This window comes from Numida meleagris, chromosome 32 (genome assembly GCF_002078875.1).
Source record: "Numida meleagris isolate 19003 breed g44 Domestic line chromosome 32, NumMel1.0, whole genome shotgun sequence".
Lineage (NCBI taxonomy): Eukaryota > Metazoa > Chordata > Aves > Galliformes > Numididae > Numida > Numida meleagris.
The window spans coordinates 138,787-156,965 of record NC_034437.1 but is presented as its reverse complement, the minus strand read 5'-3'; the positions used below and the strand labels follow the sequence as shown (position 1 = coordinate 156,965).

At 51.3% G+C, this 18,179-nt stretch overlaps 3 protein-coding genes across 4 annotated transcripts in view; 1 reads left to right on the top strand and 2 right to left on the bottom strand.

Moving 5' to 3' along the window:
- On the bottom strand, positions 213-4,364 carry TMPRSS12 (transmembrane protease, serine 12). 2 transcript variants are annotated; one of them, XM_021379112.1, is made up of 5 exons: positions 3,726-4,364; positions 3,093-3,291; positions 2,226-2,497; positions 1,430-1,572; positions 213-594 (listed from the first exon to the last, which is right to left on the bottom strand). In XM_021379112.1, the coding sequence occupies exons 1-5, from the start codon at positions 3,916-3,918 to the stop codon at positions 349-351; spliced, it is 1,053 nt and encodes a 350-aa protein (XP_021234787.1). In that variant the 5' UTR covers positions 3,919-4,364; the 3' UTR covers positions 213-348. The 2 variants fall into 2 exon arrangements, with proteins under 2 accessions (XP_021234787.1, XP_021234786.1); XM_021379111.1 differs by lacking the exon at positions 3,726-4,364 and having other exon boundaries at positions 3,093-3,694.
- Positions 4,522-7,147, bottom strand: METTL7A (methyltransferase like 7A). The gene is made up of 2 exons (XM_021379118.1): positions 6,372-7,147; positions 4,522-4,885 (listed from the first exon to the last, which is right to left on the bottom strand). The coding sequence occupies exons 1-2, from the start codon at positions 6,870-6,872 to the stop codon at positions 4,649-4,651; spliced, it is 738 nt and encodes a 245-aa protein (XP_021234793.1). The 5' UTR covers positions 6,873-7,147; the 3' UTR covers positions 4,522-4,648.
- The window catches only part of SCN8A (sodium voltage-gated channel alpha subunit 8), a 54,064-nt gene continuing 46,569 nt past the window's right edge, over positions 10,685-18,179 (top strand). Inside the window, exon 1 of the mRNA XM_021379110.1 lies at positions 10,685-12,714. The gene's annotated coding sequence lies outside the window, so the exon portion shown is untranslated. The remainder of the gene's footprint in view (positions 12,715-18,179) is intronic.

The following is an 18,179-nucleotide window of genomic DNA, read 5'->3' as shown; positions in this document are numbered from 1 at the left end:
TGGCAAACAGACAATTGCTATTCCCTACCTAGTTATCACTGTGACATACAACACGTGTTTTCATGTAATGAATTCATGCAATACGTTTCACAGCTCGGAAAAGATGGGAGGTTATCACGGTTTGCAACCTTACATCCTTAAAAAACCGATGGATGCGAACTGCTGTACCTTGCTGTAGCTCCCGCATTTACAAGAAATAACACAACTCCAGGTTTGTTTGGTTTTTTTTTTTTTACATGTTGTACACACATGCAGATTGCTTGGACACAAATGCCTCCTTTTGCTCCGAGATTCCTTCTGGATCGTGAGCTGACCGGACAGGCCGAGCCCTGCTACGCTGCTCTCGCATTAGGAAGTACAGAGGAGCACCATCCCTATGGCAGCCAGGGTGAGTGTAATGCTAATGCTGGCAGGAGTCGGGGCCGCGCTGCTCAGCAGAAGCTGGGACTTGATCCACCTCCTGTATGGGGACAGACGGACGTAGATCCCGGGGAAATCTCGATGGCCACAGCCCATCCCGAAGCTGGTGATGCCCATCACGTAGTACTTGTTGGTAGTGGGGTTGTAGCACGCTAAAGGTCCTCCGCTGTCTCCCTAGAAATAAACAATACAAGAAATTAGTGGCTATATTCCCCTCCAGGAAACGATTGGGAAATGCCAGTAACGAATCCACTCATTTTAATGAGTTATTGGGAGCAGCGTGGAGCCGGGTAAAGGTCGGGAATACGCTCTGGCTTTGCATCCTGAGTCCCGTCCACCTCGCTTTGCTCCTTGTGCAGAATGGATCGTCTGCACAATGTATGCCTGCAACAACCAAGAAACACAGCAACGAAAAACACAGCCTGAATCTCTGCCAACTCGCTTGCTTAGAGCAAAAAGTGCTGAGGGAAGCAGGAAGTCTATCAGACTAACGATACACTTAGGAATGCATTGTTTTTTAATTATAAATGGCTCCACGTCGCAGCTGAAGCCTCAGTTTTAGCGCGGGGCTGCTGACCTGAGAACTGTCACTGCTGGGAAAGAGATACGGAGTGCTCAGCATTGAAACACAGCTCGGTGCTGGTGCTCTTTTGAAAGCATAAGAGCAAGCAGGATGCATCGTACTGCACACACTGCATTTGCACAGCGCGTGTGCACGTGTGTTGCAGTAGCATGTGATCTTTGTAAACGCCGTGGCACCCGTGTACCACCTCTGTGTCCTCTCCTTTCTGCTCCGTTGACTGATCCCTCTCTACAGCTGAGCTCTTAGTGCCTACCTTTGAGACGTGGGGGTTTTTTTTGGATTCACCGTCTCCCCTCTTTCTCTTTGTGATGCTTCTTTCCCACATCGATCCGTTTTCGTTACGGCATTTGTGCCGTTCTAATGAACGATGCTACAAACGCCGCTGACCGGGATGCCCTCGGTGGTTTCTGCGGGGCAGGTTTTTACCTGGCAGGAATCGACGCCTCCTGATGGAGAGCCAGCACAGATCATGTTGGCGTGAATCAGGCCTCCGTACCCATCGGAGCTGTTACAGACGTGGGAAGGGATGATTTCCACTTCTGCCTCTTGTAGCACAGCCGAGGTTCTGCCTTTAGTGGAAGACAGCACATAGAAAAGTCAGGCGTTGCTGCTGCTGTGCGTAGCAGTGCTTGCTGCGGTGCCCTGTTCCTGTTTTATTAGCTTAAAGGTAGCTCTGTGCATGTTGACATGCACTAGTATAGAGGTTTGCCTGCCCTGGCGCAGCGTGGCTCCTTGGCCTCATTGGAAATGCCACAGGTGTTGTACTAATAAGGACACATGGCCTTCAGCTGCACAGCTCTGTGCATGCTGCCAGACGAGTGGTATCATCTGCACCCATCGTGGCTGAAGGTGATTTAAGGGAGAGCAGCCACTCCTGAAACAATCTGGGCCCCCTGAGCTGCGAGGGCGCTTCGTTAGAACGGTTGTTTTTCGAGATAAAAGCTCTTTTGTAAGAGCTTCTAAGCGTCTCCTGAAGCTGAAGGCTGGGTTTTTTCTTTATCGCGTTCTCCTTGGTGGGAAGGCCACGCGCTGATGCCTTCGCTTACACCTGGGCAGCCTTCATCTGCTTCCAATGGGGAAAGCCCTGAGAGCAGATCGTCGGCTGCGGAAGGGCTGAACGATGCGACAGGGTGAGAGCACAACCCGAGCCAATGCAGCGAACCCGAGGGACTGAAACCTCCCATCAGTGATGGAGCTGATGGCGTGCCCAACAAACTGTTACCTTTCTCCGTGATGCGTCCCCAGCCGCTTATAAAGCACTTGGTTTCGTTGTCGGAGTACAGGTGAGGGTGCGCGGGGGGGAGGCAGATGGGCTGGATGTAGTCGCTGTAGGGCACGGCAGAACCGAGTCTGAACAACGCGATGTCATTTTCAAACGTCTCGCTGTTGAATTCTGGGTGCACGGAGATGTGGGCGACGCTTCTTTTCTCTGCGTGCTTGCTGCGTTTCCGAAGGTTGTCTGTGCCCAGCACGGCTCTCCAAAAATACGGGTCCCTAGGAGAGAACGCAATCAACGTGAGCTTGCATCAACGTCCGTGCAGATTTTGCAGCTGTTTGAAAGACTGTGGCGACGGGATGGCTGCAAGACGGTTCGGGTGCAGTTAAAAAGCCTCTTCCAAAAAGGTTTGTGACCGCGCTGTCAAAGAAAAGGAGTCGTGTCAAATTTGTCGTTTGTTAAACTGGAAACAGAAATGGGAATGGGACAGGAAAAAAATGGGATGCTATGGAGTTGTTGTGTTCCCCATGTTGTGTTCCCCAGCTGAGTATCGCGACATTTTCTTTTTGCATTGAGCTCTGCTTGTTCGGAAAGGTCTATTGAACAGAAATACCAGAAGCACGTGGAAAAAATAACAGGTGAAGCAAAAAGAAAGCCCTCAACCTAACAAATGTCACCTGGGCCCCAAGCAGCCGAGCCCAGCAGCGCGTTTCCAGGATTCAGTCCCGCTGTGGGGCTGCAGATTGGTTCTGCACCAGCACAGCTCCGCCCGCCCCACGTCCCATTCATTTGCACTTTGTTCAAAGGCGCCCAAAGTAATCATCTGCAGATCTACTACACTTCACGGAAGCAGCTGGCGGCACCAATACTCACATCCGTCCCATCGCGCAGTGACCGGCGGTGAGCACCGAGTTCTCACTGACCAAAGCTCCGCCGCACACGTGGGCGAATTCCACCCCCACGAGATGCACCTGGAGGCTGACGGCCCAGGGCCACGCTCCGGCCGGGGCATTGTGGCCTCCCACAATCCTGGAGCCCAGCACTCCATCCACGAGCGGCCGCCGTCCGCAGTCTGCAGGACAGAACGGAGTTGGTTGTGGGGCTGGAACGCGGCGTTGCGGGCGTTGGCTGCGGGGTTTGGTGGCGGTGCTGGCGGTGTTTTTTTTTTTTTCTGTCTGCTGGGTTGCTTGCTGTGTTTTGTTTTTTTTTTTTTTTTTAATGTTTGCAGTTGGAATGCCGATTCTGGAGAGAAAACGTGGGTGTTTTGTTCCGCGCGAAGGGCGTTTCACCCCGTGGCGGGCGTATTTCTTGCGTTCGGGTTTGCAGTGCACGTCAGTGAGGCTGTCCCAGCCGCTGCAGCTTTGTGAATCCATCCCGTTTGGGGTCAGGCAACGTTTTTACGTGGAGTTTTGTGCCGAAGCTGCGCGGCAGTGGGCCCACCCCCACCCCCTTCCGCCTTCTCCCGCTCTCCAAACCGCCCATCCACCACCTCCACCCCATCAGTACCAACAAAGACCTCCCAGGACATCCATGGGTCCACCACAGCAGGCACGGTGCTGGCCAGGACCCATAACAGCAGCATGGAGGCAGCGAGCAGCCAGGGCTGCATCCTCCTTTGGAGGCACGAGACGGTGGCAGGGCCACCAACGGCTGCCAACGGCCACCAATGACCACCAATGGGGCTGAGGTACCGGCCCATAGGACAACTTAAAGAAATTCCTGAGCATGTAACACTCAATGCAAGGCTTTTAAAGCTCTGCTGGTGAGCTGCGTTACAACCAAGGGCCGCACAAGGGCAGGCGGGCGGCCAAGTAGTGAGAGTGGCGATGGGCGTTACCCTCCCAGCGTTCTTTATTTGTCAATACATAACTCGCCGTTGGGCAAAGATTGTGTGTCAGAGGTTCTGCATCAGTTTGATAAGGCCAGAGAGCAAACAAAGCACGGGGGGAGGGATGTGAGTGCCAGCGGTGCCCTCAGTGGGAAGCAGGGGCACTTCCAGGTGCAGGTGGAGGGGTTCACGTCTTTGTTCTGTCTGTCAAGCTTTTGCTGTTCTGCTTCGTTGGTTTGAAACGGCCCTGGGGGCAGCAGTGAAGGGTCCCAGCCTGCTCATGTATATGGGGACGGTATTGGTGGTGGGTGGGTGGTTGGCTTAGAAATCTTAGAGGTCTTTTCCAACCTTAATGATTCTCTTGGTTCTATATGGCTCTAATGGCTCGTGAGCTGCTCCAAAGCCTTCAGTGCACGCCCAGCGGAGCGCTTTTAGCTTAAAAATATTCACAAAACGGAACCCTCCTCTTTCATCTTAAGGTCTGAATCAAGCATTTATTAAAGTCCTCGGCCACGTTGCCTACATGCATCGGCCGGGATTAGTTTGTGTGCTTTGCTTGTGCCCAGGAGTCGCGGAGGCGAACTGCACCGAGCGCTCCGCCTCATTTCACGGCGTACCCGATGATGTGCGGCTTAATGGGAGTCCCGGCCAGCGGCACGCTGATGTGCTGCAGTTTCAGCTCCGAGAAGTTGGCCTCTTCCAGATCCTTCCATATCTCCCTGCTCAGGCAGCAGCCGGCAAACACGAGTTTCCACGTCGGGTGGCAGACCTGCTGCCAGAAGAGCCTCCAGCTGGAAGGGTTCGCGGCCACGTGCTCCAGGAAGTAGAAAACGCCTCCCTGGGGGGGGGACATGGGCAGCTCAATGCCATAGGAACGCGCTCTGCCCTCCCCCATCCCCGCTGCTCAGTGCCAACCACCCCCAGCTCCCTCACCCCACTGCATTCTCCCTCCCCTCTCTTTGCTTTCCTGATGTTGATCGGAATTACTATCAGCACGGAACTTGCACAGACTCAAAGTGCGTGTTTCAATAGCACAAAGGATGCCCCTGTTTGGTCCCTCCTTCATTGCAGCAATAGTTTGTTGTCTTTTTGTTTGCGCTACAGTTGCTAACTTGCTGGGTTTTTTTTCAGTGCAGACTGAGAGGAATGTGGAAGTCCCAGTAAAACTCACTGGATTTTTGCAGCCCAGAGCGTTGGCTTGAAAATAACATTTTAATGGCTGAAATCCTGTTACAAAACAAAAACAGAACACAAAAGCAAAATGGAAACGTTAACCCAGCTTTCCTTTTTTTTTTTCTGTTTGGCTCTTCACTTTGACTACAAGGAACAAAGGCATTTCATTGGATGGCAGCCCTTGTTCCGAGAGCCTGGGGCCCTTTAAAGCGCAGACTTTCAGTCTTGATGGGTGAACTCCATCCAAAGAAAAGCTGGGAGGGGCACAGCAACAAAACAGCGGCGCTGCTTTAACGGCACGCTGCGATTCCTTGCAAACCCGGTGGCAGAGCTCGGTTTGTAGCTCGGTGCTCTTTGTGTTTTACTTCTGGGGACAGAGCAGAATGAGCCTGTGTTCCCATTGCTTTGCACCGTGCAGCAGTGCAGAGCGCCTCTAAATCTCTTATAAACCAGGTCTGGGCTGTAGTCTCAAAAATCAAAACTTCCTTTTTTTTTATTTTTCTTTCTTTTCTTCTTTTTTTCTTTTTTTTCCTTTTTCCTATTTTTTCTTTTTCCTATTTTTCCTTTTCCTATTTTTCCTTTTCCTATTTTTCCTTTTCCTATTTTTCCTTTTCCTATTTTTCCTTTTCCTATTTTTCCTTTTCCTATTTATTTTTCCTTTTCCTATTTATTTTTCCTTTTCCTATTTATTTTTCCTTTTCCTATTTATTTTTCTTTTTCCTATTTATTTTTCTTTTTCCTATTTATTTTTCTTTTTCCTCTTTTTCCTCTTTTTCCTCTTTTTCCTCTTTTTCCTCTTTTTCCTCTTTTTCCTCTTTTTCCTCTTTTTCCTCTTTTTCCTCTTTNTTCCTCTTTTTCCTCTTTTTCCTCTTTTTCCTCTTTTTCCTCTTTTTCCTCTTTTTCCTCTTTTTCCTCTTTTTCCTCTTTTTCCTCTTTTTCCTTTTTTTCCTCTTTTTCCTTTTTTTCCTTTTTTTATTTTTTTTTACTTTTTCTCCCTTTTATCCTTTTTTCTTTTTCCCTTTTTTCCTTTTTCCTTTTTATCCTTTTTTTTCTTTTTCCCTTTTTCCTTTTTCCTTTTTTTTCCCCACGTGCACTGCCACTGGAATAGATGCTTAGAGCAATAACCCAAAACTTTTCCTCCAAACACTCACCGGTCTGAGCACGCGCTTCACTTCCTTCAGGGTTTTGCTCACGCTCTGCACCGAGCAGAGGACCAGAGTGCAGACAACGGCATCCACAGAGCCACTGGCCACCTGGTGCAGGTCCTCCCCGGCCGCCGTGAGGAAGCTCTCGTAGTGGATGTGCTGGTTCTTGCTCATGCTCCTGGAAAGGCCCTGCTGGAAGTTGGGGTTCACGTCGCTGCAGGTGACTTTGCAGCCCGGAGGGTAGAACTCGAAGTTGGCACCGCAACCGGTGCCAATCTCCAGCAGCTTCAGCTCTCCCGACGGTCCGGCAAAGTCGGGCAGATTTCGGAATAATTCCTGCTTCTGCTTCTTGGTTTTCCTGTTGTGGATCACAGAGAGCCTCTCTAAGAAGTAAGGGAAAAAGATCTTCTTGCAGAATGGCTCCCATATGCCCAGGAAGGACAGCAGGTAGATGGGCATGGCCAGCAGCGCCAGGCAGGCGCGGAGGAAGAGGATGGTGACCTCCATCACGAGCAGCGCGAGGGCAGAGGGTCCGTGTGGAGCAAAACCGGTTCTGCTGTGGGGCACGGCCCCCGAGGTTCAGGCAGAGCTGCACTCACTCTGCTCCTCTTGAAGCGTTTCCAGCTTGCTGCCTTGTGGGCCCGGCAGCCGAATTTAAAGTCCGCTCACACGCAGGGAAGGGAAAACCAGGACTATGTACCCAAAGTTACTGCCGCGTCCCAGCTCGGGCAGGAGAGCAGCTGCCAGCATGTTAAGTAACCGTGGTCAGTTGGGCAGCACAACCTCGTGCTTTGCTGCTGGCAAAATGTCAGCAAGCGCCCAAATGTGGAGTCTGCAGTTTCAGGTTACAGCCCCTATCTCTCAAAGCAGAACCGTGCCCCGTTTGTGAGCAGAAGGAAGTGGGCTTGAGTTCAGGGTTTTCTGTAGATGTTTCACTGGGGGTTTGATGAATATTTCAGCTGAAGCACGTTTATTTGTCAAATTATTTCCTGCCCCGCTGCAGATGGGATCAACCCATCCACTGCCTGAACTGAGCTCTCACAACAGCAGTTTTCAGTAATTCCACTTAATGGGCACCAAAAATACTTCATTACACAAACACAGGCTCCTTTGCAGGGAATGGTTTTGCTTTTCTTGTTACCTCTGGTGGGAGTCATGGACCAGAGAGGAAACGACGTGGTAACTCAGTGATCACGGCACAAAGTTTGCAGCTCGGTTTTATCGACCTTATCAGCTCCAGTCAACAACAAATTGTCTGTCTGATGCTAACTGCATTCTGTCAGACTTTCCCAGCACTGCAATCAGCAGCATTCGGTGCAGCGTGGATTAGCCACTGGCTTTTAATTGCTTTAGTTCAGGCGACCCTACTGTAGGGAACAGACTGCAGGTCCCAAATTCCGGCCGTTCCGTTGCAAACCATGAGGGAGAACTTTGTTTTTGTGTCCATAGCAAGCCCTGTTGTCTGCTGAGTTCCCTCCTCCCTCTAGTGGCAAAGAAGCAAACCCCAAATCCAGCACACGGCGCTGTCATCATCCGAATGCTTTATTAATAACCTATGTTGTCATACCTTTATACCTCGTGGTATCTGAGCAACGGGAAGTCCTTTGGATGTATGTTCTGTGTAGACTGGCTGAGTCAATACATACCAATTTTCACCCAAAGTGAGGGGAAATTCAGGTCTCTGGCTGCGTAGGTTGCTGGTTCAGGTTCCACCTGAGCTGACAGCATTGGCATCTAATGGCCGGTGAGAACCACGTACAGCAAACTGCTGCACTTCCCTGAATAAACCGAATTCCCACCAGGGAGCACTTTGTGCCACTGTTGGGGAATGAATGGGAAGATAGAAATCAAAACACCTGCACTGATGCTGTATCTATTATGCATGTGTCCTGTACTGGGAATATCAAAGCTTTGGTGTTACTCTCTGCCGTTAGGAAAACGTTAGCTCTCTGCACTTGCTTGCATGTATTTCCCGTTCCCTTTCTTCCCCCTCTCCCTTCCTTGTCCCTAAGGTGCAGAATCCTCCTTTATTTGAGACGTCTTGTCCCTTCTTTCTGGTTTTCCTGGTTTTTGTGCAACAGTGCCATAAAACAATTAAAAAAGGACTGAGGGCCTTTCATTCTCGGATGCAGAGCTTAATGCTTTGCAGAGGGGTAGAACACTGCCTGGAGGAGGGCACTGGGCAGCACCCGTGGGTTGGTGGTTGGGGGCAGTGGTCTTCGTGGTCCTTCCAACCTTAATGATTCTGTGATTGAATGACTTGGCTTCCTTTCCTAGAAGCCATGCATGCAAGGTTCGCTTTGCTTTGGGCTTTGTCGTCTCTATGGCTGCCTCCTGTTTGGTTTTCACTGAAGGAGGTGGCTATTATGGGATGACTACAAGTTTGTTGGTGGGTGCAGCTTAACACTGTGCAAGCTGTGTGCTCTGGTGGATGGGAACTGCTACCACGGGGGGTGTCTCTGTTGCAGATGACTTTGGAGAAACCACTTTCTCTTCCTTGTGCTGTTTCTCATCTGCAAAACCATTGCATCCCTGTTTTTTCTCATGCCATAGAGCCTGCAGAACTGCAGCCAGAACCCTCCAACACTGCCCACGGAGCCCTACGGATCCGATCCCATGTCTACGCTGCTCTCCAGAATCTGGCACAGGTCCTCTCCCAATGCAACGACTGTGTGCTCACGCTTTGGGTGCTGGTTCTCCGAGGGGCTCTCCAAGAGGAGCTTTCTGAAGTCGGGCTTTGGGTCAGCGTGTGTCAGCCGGCAGCGTGGTGAGCAGAACTGGAAGTTGGTGCCGGTGCCAATTTCCAGCAGCGTGAGCCGGCCTGAAGGGCCTGCAGATTTCCTTAGGTTGCTGAACAGGACTCGATTCTGCTTGTAGGCTTTGTGGTTGTAGATTGGTGCAACCCTAGCCGTGATATAAAGGAAAACAGAAGGAGTCCTACAGAAGGAGTCCCACAAGGCCACGTGTAGGGTGGGATGAGGAACTGGATGCATCTCTGGAGAAGGGCACCGAGCACCATCCGCACAGAGCTGTGTGTGCAGCGGGTGTGCACGGAGCCCTGGAGCTGCTTCCTGGTGCCTGAGTCCCTCAGAACCGGATGTGTCTGTCTGTCTGGCCCCACTCCAGAATCTGCCTTAAAGCGACAGAGCTGCAGTCTTACAAAACTGCCTGAAAGGGGCGGGGGGGGGCAAACCCTGCCGAGCACTCCTGCTTCCCACAGCCAACACGGGAGGTGTAACTGTGAACGTCCAAGTTGTCTTGTACGTTTTCCTTGTGCATTGAGGACTGCACTGAGTCTGAAAGCACGGATTCTGCTCTGAGCTCGGTGTCAGGGGATGCAACCACTCCAGCCCTCACACATGCTTTGCCTGTCTGCTCTGTGCTCTGCTGTCTCATGGTGCCCTCTGACAGCCTCTCCCCGGAGCTCGCACGTTTTGGACACCGGCTCATCTCACAGGTGACACAGAGCTAAGAGAACTGCGTGCTTGTGCAACACCAGGATTGCACTCACGGGGCAGTGAAGCCTCCTCAACTATCGCAATCTCTTTGGCTATCTGCGTGTCACAACCTGTTTAAATCACAGTCATCCCATCTACTAAACTTCGTTTAGCTGCAGTTTGCTTGCACGATGTTTGCTCCAAGCAGTGGTGCGTGGTCACCAGGGCGCAGCCACACCGCATGCTTTGCAGGGGTATGTCCATGACACATCCCTGTCCACAGTTTAGGAACAGACCGGGCATTTCAGAGGTCATTGCACAAAAAGGGAAAGGAGGCTGTAATGATGAAATAAAGAAAAGAGGATCTTTATCAAGCATACATTATTTTGCACCAAGCAGCCATGTGCTGCTTAAAGAGACAGCACAGTGCCAGGCAGCAATGGTTCAGATAGGGAATTACAGTTATCCTGGTGGTGGTGACTGAGTTCTGAGTGGTTTTGTTCTCCCTGAAGCCAAGGGAGGGTTTTGTGTCTGTTGTTTTTGCTTTACTGGTCTGATGACAGGCAAGCAACGCCATTAGCGGAGTTGTTACAGTTATCTGCTTTCCAGGGCAGCAGCATTTGGGGAATACTTCTAAACTCTGCGTGTTCCCTCTCAGCCTGGTTTGGGCCGATGCTCTGGGTTGACCCGGCGGCCGATCAGAGCTGGGCAGACCTGATGGGAAGAGCCAGCAAGAGGATGAGCAGAGCACTACCCAGAAAGCGTAACTGCGTGGGGTTGTGCTGAACCTCATGGCCCTGGCCCAGGGTGATCTCCGGGAGCTCTGCTGGGACCCCCCCTCATGTCAGTCAGGGGCTTTTTTGGTGGTTTTTGTGATGGCTGATCTCCCTCTGAGGGCACTGCCCTATATATTCCTTATAGTGGCATGCTTAAGGACGTCTCACACAAAGTGTAATAACACTCCCGGGGCCCCAGAGTGTCCTCAAAGAAAGTATTTCTGGTGGCCCCATGTGCCCACCGTACCCCCCAGCTCTGGGGCTGCCCCACTTGGGGTCACCAATCCCATCTGCATGTCGATGACGCTCCGCATCGACGTGCAGATGGGATCGGCACAAATGGCTCCCTTGTTTCGGAGCCATTTGTTATCGGCAGATTGTTTTACCTCTTTATTTTCCCTTGGTTTTATTTCCACTTATTTGGCATCCGTTCGGGAATCCAGGCCCTAAGGGAGAACCTTAGCACTGCAAGGAGGTGCGGTTTGAAACGAAACTCTCTCGAAATCAGCAGCTCTGTGCAAAGGCTGATTCGATGTGTACGATGGGATGCGCTATGGCCGGGGAGATGGACATTTATTAGGCTGTGCCTGCCCTTGTGTCACACTAGGGTGGTCCCATAAAAGTCAGCGATGTAAAGAGAGGGCAGATTTAGCTGCCGTGTCAGATCCCAAGTGAGATAAATGCGTCCTGCAGCGCGGGGCCGCGTCCTGTTGGCTCGTCTGCTCGGCACACCGCTCCTGGAGCTCTGCTCAGAGGACAAAGATTTACAGTTCCGTGGAGAGGACGCTTCCACAAGGTGGATATTTTTCTCCTGAAGCAGCAAGCCGACCCGGCGCTTCAGGCTGTGCTTTTTGCAACACGGTCCTGCAGAGAACAAGCATGACGTAACAAGGAAGATTGATCCTAAAGTTCCATTCATAGGTACCCATAGTTCTTGGCCACCGGACTGAGCCTTCCCTTGGTCATTGCTCGGTGCTGCTACCAGGAGGTCAGGAATTAGGAGCAGCGCGCTGGGCACTGATGCAAGCAGCAGGAATGTGCAAATAGAGGGGAATTTCAGTGGAAACTCCATCTTCCCCCGGGTCCGCTAACAGATTGGGAAGAGTAAATGGAATTTTAGGTGCACACAGCTCTTTCTGCAGGTTTTGTGCCTCCAAATGTGTCTGTCTTCCAATGGTTTGGCTGATCGAAGATATCTCTCCCCTAAAACTGTGCTCTGATTACACCGATATACTTCTTCCCAGAGTGACAGCGATGATAGCCACTCCTGTGCTGAGGATGCATTGCAGCAACACAGAGAAGCAGAGGTGTCCAGTCCTTCAGCAGCATCTACAGCTTTACCTTTGCCTCCGCTTCCATTGCCTTTCCTCGTTTCTCTTTTTGTTTTCCTCTAAACAGTAATTTTTGCTCTTTCTGCAGCTTCAGAGCTCTCCTCACATCCCAACTCCGCTTGGTGAGCCACAGTGCCGCCTGTAGCAGCGGTCCCCTCTTAAACCAGCAGATCCCGAACAACTCCAGCGCCGGAGCCAGCTTCCATTCGCGCACCTCTGAGCAGCCGACGGCTCTGCAAGTCCAGGGCTGAGGTCACGGAGCAATTCTTGTTGATGCAGTCGGCGATGGGCACGGCCGCTCGAGGTGTTCAAGATTTGGTTTAATCTGGAATCGTTTAAAAAAAAAAAAAGAAGAACATGAGAAGGTGGTTGGTTGGATGGATGGTTGGATGGATGGTGCGAAGTTTTCCTCTTCCTCTTGCTGCCACCAACTTTCACTCATTGAATCACATCCTGCGCTGGGAGGGATCCCCGTGGATGCTGAGCCCAACGCTACGCATCGCGCTCTTTGCTGGACTTTTTCCGCTTATTTCTGAGTAGTTCTGCACGGAGAGCGGGGCTTAGCTCGAAGCAGAACATTGGGCCGAACAAAGTCCAGGTGCAGCAGGAACAGCGGCCGTGTCCCGCTCATCCCCAGCGGTGTTCGGGGCCGGCTGGGCTCTTGCACTTTTGGGGTTATTTTCCACCGGAACGACGTGGAGTGACTCTGACAGTCCCAGCGCGGGGAGCGATGCTGAGTGCCTGAAGGGAGGCCGGGTTCCAAGCTCCGCGCACCAACCGCGCTCTACCAGCACCGCACCCCGCGGTAAGCACCTCCCGGTCCCCCCCCGGAGCCTCCTCCCTGCAGCGCGGAGCCTGGGAAGAGGAGGAGGAGGAGGAAGAGGAGAAAGAGGCGGGGGGGGGGGGGGAAAGGAAGGAAGGGAGGAAGGGAGGAAGGAAGCTCCCGGGCGGACTCCGGGATTTTTGCCACGCTCCCTCCGCGGCCGGCGCCGCTGCAAAGGGCCGAGCGCGCAGCGCGGGGGGGGGGGGGGGGGGGGTCCTTTTAGGGGGGGGGGGGGCAGCGCACCAAGATGGCGACAACCGCAGTTCCTCCTGCAGCTCCCCCACCTCCGCAGTCCAGCAACGCCTTGCGGGAGACGTGCTAGCGCGGCGGCCGCAGTAAGTGACAGCCCGGGGCAGGAGGGGGGGAGGGGGGCACGGCGAGCATCGCCTGTATTTTATTGTATTTTTATTTTATTTTTATTTTTTTTTCTTAATGATTGTGGTCTTGTACCTCTCGGTGCCCCGCCGTCAGCACGGCTCTCTACCTGCCGTGCTTTTCTCTCCCCCCCCCCCAGCACACGCACGCATCCTGGGTGGGGGCTTTGCCGCAGAGCGATTTTCCAGCTGCTCCCTCCTCTTGCATGTGGTGCGATCCCTCCGGACGGGGGTGCAGGGGTAGCCCCCTCGCCGTCCCGCTCCCTACATCTCCCCCTGTTCACACTGGGGAAGTGCCCGAGGGCTGGGGGGTTCCCCTCTCCAGCCTTCGCTGTGCCCCCCAGGGTGCCCGCTGGCATCGGGGGGGGGGGGGCCACGGGGGGCCCTGATCCCTGCCATGCCCACCCAGCACTGTGCCCGGAGCTCTCCCCTACCCACGACACCCTCTGCCCCATCCTTCACCAGCTCCCAGCTCTGCCCTATGGGGAGGGGGCACCACCACCATCCCCCTCCCCTCAGCCTCGCTCCCGGCCTTTGGGAGGGGGCAGTAGGAGCCCGGAGCAGTAGGAGTCTCCTTATGGCTTCCCTCCTCCATCCCATGGTCTGGGGCCCTTCTCCCAGGCCCCAAATTCTGGGCCGTGCTCTTTGTCTGCATTGTGGGGAGGGAGAGACTGAGGATAATTGGAGTTGTTCTCAGGATCCCTTCCCCCTCAGCCCTAGCTGCAGAGCCATACATCCCTCCTCCACCCTCCCTGTTCTCCTCTTGTTCAGCATCCCGAGGCTCCCGCTGCCAGGGGAGGGGGAGAAGTTGGAGGATGGAGTTTTGTGGGGGGATGCATGGGGTGGCTTTGAGGTTCCAACCTGACCTAGATGTTGGCTTCGTGCTCTTACTTTCTTCCACCACACAGATTTGGGGCACACTTATATTATTTTTCCTTCCCAATGAGAGCAAATTGCATGTTCTCAGGCTTTTTCTATTAAAAATCTGGGTGTCTTCTTCCCCTCCCCACCCCCTTCTTTTTCTGGTGCAAATTCTGCCCAGCTGATGTGGGGGTGGGGAAGCTGGAAGGGATGCTCCACGGCTGCAGATGAGCCGAGGTGAAGCCTGAATGTCTGATGGAAGGGGAGTATGTGCCAGGGGGGGACCCAGCTGGAACTGCTTGGCTGTGAGGGTCTGGGGCTTAATTTTGTAGAGAGATCCCAGCTGTGGTACGTTAACCCACTGCTTGCTTACCATGTGTGCTGTGTTGCAGGTAATTGGCATGTGATCGTTTAGGAGTTTCACAGGTGGGGTCTCATTAGGGGGTGCTGGTTGTATTTCTGCTGTGTATTGGTGTGTAATCTGGTCCTTGTAACACTGCAGCATTCCACCCCCAACGGGAACCCATGACCTGTATGTCCTCATTTCACACTGGGAAGGATTAAATTAGGAGGAGCGAGGGTGTTCTAGGAGCCTGATTGCCCCCTCCTTCTTGTATCTTTAGCAGCAAAAGGGGAGGAAGCGTTCCATCAATTGTTTTCTTGCTGTTGCTGGCTGACAGTCCATTTCAGTACTGCTTTGGAGGGAGGGGGACTGGCAACATCCTTGCGTAGGACTGCTTATTTATCCGTGCTATATGACGATGTTCGTCTGAAAAGAGATCAAAGTCCAGGAGAGGCGATATGCAGGACGGTTTCTCGGAGGGCAATGCCCCGTCCCGTCGTGGTGCTGAAGGGACAGCTCCCCGCGATGGGCTCGGCTCCGGGCGCGGCTCCCGGCCCGGCATCCAGCGCGGCGGGGCAGTGCCGGCGGAGCGGCCGCTGGCTGTCGCGAGGGGTACTTATGTAAAGTTCCTGAGACTGCTGGGGGTGTACAAACGTCCTCCGGTAGGAAGCGACACGAGAGCAGTGAACGGCATGGAGCTGTGTCAGGGGAGGGTCCGGTTGGGTGTTAGAAAAGGTTCTTCACCAGAGGGTGGTGGGCATGGCCCCAAGCTGCCAGAGGTTAAGGGAAGTTTGGACTGCGCCCTCAAACACAGGGCTTAGATTTTTGAGTGGTCCTGTGTGGAGCCAGGGCTTGGACTTGATGATCCCTGTGGGTCCCTTCCAACTTGAGACAATCTGTGATTCTTTGATAACGTATTTTAGAGTAATGGACAAGTTGCTAGCACTCATAGGAGCACACTGTAAAGGCAGTTATCCATAGAAGCAAAACACAAGGCCTCTCAGAGCTCGGCTAGGTGTGGTTTCCACCAGCTGTGTGTTTAGAAAGCCCACATACTTAGCTTGTGTGATGTTTAAATAAAATGATTGGCAACATGACTGAAGGGCTACCTGATCATTTCTTCCATTACAACACTTCTACAGCGTCATTTATGCTGAGTGCAAGGGCCTGCACCTATTACAAATAATTTAACTGGTTATATAAGCTCGTATGTATGGCTTATATCCAGATCACGGTACAGATACTTCTCAGGGGAACAAGTTACAGTACTAATTATGTGACTATTTTGTGAACGGAGTTGTAATGCTAGGTTCATAATAAACAAAAGAAGAAAGAGTGGTTGCATGTTGCAAGAAGTTGGGCATGAATGTGTTTTCTCTTATATTCTGTTAAAGGAGATGAAATAAAATGGAAACAAAGTAAATATTGAATGAAAGTAAAGTAGCTCAACTATCTGAAATATGGTATCACCTTTCCTCTTTTGGTTATTATGTCAGTATTCATTTGTGAGTTTGTTTGGTTTGGTTAGCATGCTTTTACATTAAAATTAACAGATATGGTCTAATATATCTGTTGCTTCTGAGTATTTTTCAATGACTTGAGAAGCAGTTGGCTCCAGGGGCCATATGTGACTCTTGGGGCATGCAGTGTTCATGTGGTCGCAGGGTTTCCATTCTCTATTGATCGCCTTCCAACTGAAGCGGCTGCAGCTGTCATTGAAATAAACAAATACACAGAGATCGATAATTCGTCGTTGTGCTTGGAGAAATGGTTTGGATTAAAGATGATGTGGTAAAATAACAAAACAAAAGCTTCGGCGTTGAGAACCAGCATGGGAAAATAATTTAAGAAACCACAGAGAGGAAATTGCATGGGGTGGCTCTTGTTGCTGGTAGTACCACGGAGAGCTTGTCATCAGTTTGCAGTTGGTTTGCATCCAGTGTGGTTCAGCAGTGACTAAATGACGTGCTTCATCTCTTGCTTGGAAAAAAATGTGTTAGTTGTCTTTGATGGCAGTTGCACCAAAGAATGACCACAAAGTCCATTCCTTGGGCTCCCACCTTATGCCCTATTATTCTCATTCAGTTCAGAGCAGACTGTCACTCAGCTTTAGTGATTTAAGTGTAGATTTTATGATGTGTGGGCCCTCCAATGTGAGAGAAATTCACCTGGGTAGGAAATGCTCTAGAGCCGTGAGGCTGAGCAGCACACGCGCTGTGCCAATGACGTCCTGGCAGTAGCAGGAGGTGAACTTTGTGTTGTCTTCCTAGCGGGATGGCCGTGTTATCAGAGCCAGGAACAGCTGATGGCTGTAGCAGGTGATAATAAGGAAAGGTGAAGACGTAAGGAACTGCCAGGCCTGCATGGGTTGTATTCCAGAATGCTGCAGAAGTTTCGTGATCTATGTTGTATAAGGGCAGAGGACTAGACCATCGTTTATTCTCCTTCCTTTCATGTTTGCCCGTGTTTGCACTATTTTTAATTGTGCTCTTTGAGCTCTGCACAGCTTTAAATGAATTCCTCCAAAATAGTTGTAAAAAACAAGTTGCCTTTCTGCTGTTTTATGGGTCACTGATAGGCTGCATGAACTGAAAGAGGAATCAGATTTTGCTCTTCTGAGTGGATGAGCTAGAGTCTTCACAATTATACAACGGCTATTTTGAACAACGCTCTGTTCAGATGTTGGGCTTTGGAAAGGGGAAGCCAAAGTGCTGTGTGTGAGCTGGCATAGCTTGCCCAGATCTCCAGGTTCCTTGGTGAGATTAGTGATAAATGCAAGTCAGCTTTGAGTAACGTCTAACAGAGGGAAGCGGAGAGCCGGGTTCTGCTATTTTTAGTTCTTGTAACTCACTAGGTGACAATAAAGAAGTCATAACCCTCCTGGTAGGCACTGAAAAACCGCAGTACTAGATCTATTTTTTCAGTAGTGCTTCTTTAAATGCTGGTACCAGCATTTCTTCAGACATTTTTCTGTAGTGTTTGGTGCTGCTGCGCTTCTCTCCCCTCCCTCTGTTTCAGTTCCTTTTTGACCTTTAGATGTGTGTGTTCAGCTTCAGTTCTGTCACTGTTTCAAGAGCATCACCTCTCTCCTGCCCTGTCTGGAGTCCGCCCTCGGGCACGGCGTAGAATCGAGCGTGTGGGAAACCCCTGCAACGTTCTACATGGGGTGGGGATAGCCACCAGCAGCACAACAATAAATACTGCTCGATAGTGAAAGCATTCCTTTTTTCCTTCCACCTTACAGCATCAAGCATCACATGACGCCTTTCCAAGGGAGAGGCTTCCTCCCGCACCGCAGCCGGTTGTGTTGCCTTTCATTGATAAAATTGGCCTGCTCCAGGCTCTCGGAATCCACTGCAGATGGAAAAGATCTGTGAGTCCCTTTGAAGGCTGTTTGCAGCCACGTGTTTTTCTCATGCGTAGATCTTTTGGTTTGGGGTTTTTTAGGGCCTTGTGCAGAAGGATTTCAGAGGGCTTTCCATCAGCACGGTGCTTTCCTTTCTGCCCCTGCACTGCGTGTTCAGTTCCAATCCACGTGCGTCTATGTGGGTTACATAAAACCTCCTATGGAAGGACTCGCTCTCGAGGGGGATGGAAGTCGGACTGCAAATGACTGAATCTTGCAAATTAATAAGTGAAGAAATGTATTAAAGCGAAGATACTGCCTCAAAAGTGTTTTTTTAATTTCTTTTGACAATTATCTTGAATAATTTATTAGAGTATTTCATAATGTACCAGTAAACGGACTGCTGGGAACATTTATAAAAAATAATTGTCTTTGTAATTGGGCACCACAGTGCAGCATTTTCTTTGCTGGTGTAAAATCTTTGGTCTGTGAAGCACGTGTGGTTCTGAGCACTGAGCTCTGG

Bases quoted from the DNA above. Each gene is read 5' to 3' on its own strand.
- TMPRSS12 (XM_021379111.1), bottom strand. From the start codon at position 3,592: ATGGATTCACAAAGCTGCAGCGGCTGGGACAGCCTCACTGACGTGCAC. The intron at 1,573-2,225 runs GTAACAGTTTGT...CTTCCACTAAAG, and splicing joins GGGACGCATCACGGAGAAAG to GCAGAACCTCGGCTGTGCTA. The intron at 595-1,429 runs GTAAAAACCTGC...GTTTATTTCTAG, and splicing joins GAGGCGTCGATTCCTGCCAG to GGAGACAGCGGAGGACCTTT.
- METTL7A (XM_021379118.1), bottom strand. From the start codon at position 6,872: ATGGAGGTCACCATCCTCTTCCTCCGCGCCTGCCTGGCGCTGCTGGCC. The intron at 4,886-6,371 runs GTGAGTGTTTGG...TCCCCCCCCCAG, and splicing joins TGAAGCGCGTGCTCAGACCG to GGAGGCGTTTTCTACTTCCT.